Genomic DNA, 5000 nt, shown 5'->3' with positions numbered 1-5000 from the left:
GTACATCTTCTGCAGCTGCTCACACTCCTGCACACACACACACACACACACACACACACACACACACACACACACACACACACACGCACACACACACGCACACACACACGCACACACACACACACACACACGTCAACTTTATAAACAAAGAGCATTTAAAACATTTCACTGTTTCATTTTATTGAATCTTTCTGATACTTTCTGAGTCTGATATGATTTACTGACTTACAGAGTGTGTGATTAGACCAGATCTGATGATGACATTCACTCACTCACACACACACACACACTCTGAGCCCCTGCTTCAGCTGTGTGTGTGTGTGCGCATGCGTGTGTGTGTGTGTGTGTGTGCGCGCACCTGTTTGAGCTGGCGGATGAGGCTGTTGTTCTCCATCTGGGTCTTGAAGGCCTGGATGGTTGCGGCTCCGTCAGAGAAGCGCCGCACCGGAGAGAAGCGCTCCATCGGCAGGTGAAGGGTGTTGCAGTCTTTATACGACGACCTGAAACACACACACAAGCACTCGCGTTTATAAGACGTGTGTGAGCTCATGTGGCGGTGAGGACTCGAACACAGATCCTTTAACCCCGCGTGTGCCGCTTCAGCTCCAGATAACACACACACACTCTAGAGTGACGTTGTGCACAGATTTACTGTCCCTGAACTCATCCTAACACACACGACACTCTTCTGTCAGACGAACACACACGACACTCTCCTGTCAGACGAACACACACGACACTCTTCTGTCAGACGAACACACGCGACACTCTCCTGTCAGACGAACACACACGACACTCTTCTGTCAGACGAACACACACGACACTCTCCTGTCAGACGAACACACGCGACACTCTCCTGTCAGACGAACACACACGACACTCTTCTGTCAGACGAACACACACGACACTCTCCTGTCAGACGAACACACACGACACTCTCCTGTCAGACGAACACACACGACACTCTTCTGTCAGACGAACACACACGACACTCTTCTGTCAGACGAACACACACGACACTCTCCTGTCAGACGAACACACACGACACTCTTCTGTCAGACGAACACACGCAACACTCTTCTGTCAGACGAACACACACACGACACTCTTCTGTCAGACGAACACACACGACACTCTTCTGTCAGACGAACACACACGACACTCTTCTGTCAGACGAACACACACGACACTCTCCTGTCAGACGAACACACACGACACTCTTCTGTCAGACGAACACACGCAACACTCTTCTGTCAGACGAACACACACACGACACTCTCCTGTCAGACGAACACACACGACACTCTCCTGTCAGACGAACACACACGACACTCTCCTGTCAGACGAACACACACGACACTCTCCTGTCAGACGAACACACACGACACTCTTCTGTCAGACGAACACACGCAACACTCTTCTGTCAGACGAACACACACACGACACTCTTCTGTCAGACGAACACACACACGACACTCTTCTGTCAGACGAACACACACGACACTCTTCTGTCAGACGAACACACACGACACTCTCCTGTCAGACGAACACACACGACACTCTCCTGTCAGACGAACACACACGACACTCTCCTGTCAGACGAACACACACGACACTCTCCTGTCAGACGAACACACACGACACTCTCCTGTCAGACGAACACACACGACACTCTTCTGTCAGACGAACACACACGACACTCTCCTGTCAGACGAACACACGCGACACTCTTCTGTCAGACGAACACACGCGACACTCTTCTGTCAGACGAACACACGCGACACTCTTCTGTCAGACGAACACACACGACACTCTTCTGTCAGACGAACACACAACACTCTTCTGTCAGACGAACACACACGACACTCTCCTGTCAGACGAACACACACGACACTCTCCTGTCAGACGAACACACACGACACTCTTCTGTCAGACGAACACACACGACACTCTTCTGTCAGACGAACACACGCGACACTCTCCTGTCAGACGAACACACACGACACTCTTCTGTCAGACGAACACACACGACACTCTCCTGTCAGACGAACACACACGACACTCTCCTGTCAGACGAACACACACGACACTCTCCTGTCAGACGAACACACACGACACTCTCCTGTCAGACGAACACACACGACACTCTTCTGTCAGACGAACACACACGACACTCTCCTGTCAGACGAACACACACGACACTCTCCTGTCAGACGAACACACACGACACTCTTCTGTCAGACGAACACACACGACACTCTCCTGTCAGACGAACACACACGACACTCTCCTGTCAGACGAACACACACGACACTCTTCTGTCAGACGAACACACACGACACTCTCCTGTCAGACGAACACACACGACACTCTTCTGTCAGACGAACACACACGACACTCTCCTGTCAGACGAACACACACGACACTCTTCTGTCAGACGAACACACGCGACACTCTCCTGTCAGACGAACACACACGACACTCTTCTGTCAGACGAACACACACGACACTCTCCTGTCAGACGAACACACACGACACTCTCCTGTCAGACGAACACACACGACACTCTCCTGTCAGACGAACACACACGACACTCTCCTGTCAGACGAACACACAAGACACTCTTCTGTCAGACGAACACACACGACACTCTTCTGTCAGACGAACACACACGACACTCTTCTGTCAGACGAACACACACGACACTCTTCTGTCAGACGAACACACACGACACTCTCCTGTCAGACGAACACACACGACACTCTTCTGTCAGACGAACACACACGACACTCTTCTGTCAGACGAACACACACGACACTCTCCTGTCAGACGAACACACACGACACTCTCCTGTCAGACGAACACACACGACACTCTTCTGTCAGACGAACACACACGACACTCTTCTGTCAGACGAACACACACGACACTCTTCTGTCAGACGAACACACACGACACTCTTCTGTCAGACGAACACACGCGACACTCTTCTGTCAGACGAACACACGCGACACTCTCCTGTCAGACGAACACACACACGACACTCTCCTGTCAGACGAACACACACGACACTCTTCTGTCAGACGAACACACACGACACTCTTCTGTCAGACGAACACACGCGACACTCTCCTGTCAGACGAACACACACGACACTCTTCTGTCAGACGAACACACACGACACTCTTCTGTCAGACGAACACACGCGACACTCTTCTGTCAGACGAACACACGCGACACTCTCCTGTCAGACGAACACACACGACACTCTCCTGTCAGACGAACACACACGACACTCTCCTGTCAGACGAACACACACGACACTCTTCTGTCAGACGAACACACACGACACTCTCCTGTCAGACGAACACACGCGACACTCTTCTGTCAGACGAACACACGCGACACTCTTCTGTCAGACGAACACGAGTTATATTACATAATGTCCTGCTCTTCCAGCTTTATAATGGCTCTGGATGGCTGTTTAGTACTATAGCTATATGCACTTTTATGATGAACAGATGCACTTTTATGATGGATATGATGGACAGATACACTTTTATGATAGGACAGATGCACTTTTATGATGGACAGATGCACTTTTATGATGGACAGATACACTTTTATGATGGACAGATGCACTTTTATGATGGACAGATACACTTTTATGATGGACAGATACACTTTTATGATGGACAGATGCACTTTTATGATGACAGATGCACTTTTATGATGGACAGATGCACTTTTATGATGGACAGATGCACTTTTATGATGGATATGATGCACTTTTATGATGGACAGATGCACTTTTATGATGGATATGATGGACAGATACACTTTTATGATGGACAGATGCACTTTTATGATGGATATGATGGACAGATACACTTTTATGATGGATATGATGGACAGATGCACTTTTATGATGGACAGATGCACTTTTATGATGGTTATGATGGACAGATACACTTTTATGATGGACAGATGCACTTTTATGATGGATATGATGGACAGATACACTTTTATGATGGATATGATGGACAGATGCACTTTTATGATGGACAGATGCACTTTTATGATGGATATGATGGACAGATGCACTTTTATGATGGACAGATGCACTTTTATGATGGACAGATGCACTTTTATGATGGACAGATGCACTTTTATGATGGACAGATGCACTTTTATGATGGACAGATGCACTTTTATGATGGACAGATGCACTTTTATGATGGATATGATGGACAGATACACTTTTATGATGGATATGATGGACAGATGCACTTTTATGATGGACAGATGCACTTTTATGATGGACAGATGCACTTTTATGATGACAGATGCACTTTTATGATGGACAGATGCACTTTTATGATGGACAGATGCACTTTTATGATGATAGATGCACTTTTATGATGGACAGATGCACTTTTATGATGGATATGATGGACAGATACACTTTTATGATGGATATGATGGACAGATGCACTTTTATGATGGACAGATGCACTTTTATGATGGACAGATGCACTTTTATGATGACAGATGCACTTTTATGATGGACAGATGCACTTTTATGATGGACAGATGCACTTTTATGATGGACAGATGCACTTTTATGATGGACAGATGCACTTTTATGATGGACAGATGCACTTTTATGATGACAGATGCACTTTTATGATGGACAGATGCACTTTTATGATGACAGATGCACTTTTATGATGGACAGATGCACTTTTATGATGGACAGATGCACTTTTATGATGGACAGATGCACTTTTATGATGGACAGATGCACTTTTATGATGGACAGATGCACTTTTATGATGGACAGATGCACTTTTATGATGGATATGATGGACAGATACACTTTTATGATGGATATGATGGACAGATGCACTTTTATGATGGACAGATGCACTTTTATGATGGACAGATGCACTTTTATGATGGACAGATGCACTTTTATGATGACAGATGCACTTTTATGA

General features: G+C 46.8%; 1 protein-coding gene across 6 annotated transcripts in view; it reads right to left on the bottom strand.

The window, feature by feature from the left end:
- Positions 1-5000, bottom strand: part of sik3 (SIK family kinase 3) — a 76255-nt gene that overhangs the window by 18174 nt on the left and 53081 nt on the right. For all 6 annotated transcript variants that reach the window (XM_079609634.1, XM_079609635.1, XM_079609636.1 and 3 more), the window contains 2 exons: positions 359-500; positions 1-27 (listed from right to left, as the gene is read on the bottom strand). The exon at positions 1-27 is cut by the window's left edge and continues 93 nt beyond it. In XM_079609634.1, coding sequence (XP_079465760.1) covers positions 1-27; positions 359-500 — 169 coding nt within the window. The remainder of the gene's footprint in view (positions 28-358; positions 501-5000) is intronic.

This window comes from Phoxinus phoxinus, assembly GCF_949152265.1.
Source record: "Phoxinus phoxinus genome assembly, chromosome: 4".
NCBI classification, from domain to species: Eukaryota; Metazoa; Chordata; class Actinopteri; order Cypriniformes; family Leuciscidae; genus Phoxinus; species Phoxinus phoxinus.
Note: the sequence above shows the minus strand (reverse complement) of the source record. Positions and strands in the feature narration are given on the sequence as shown.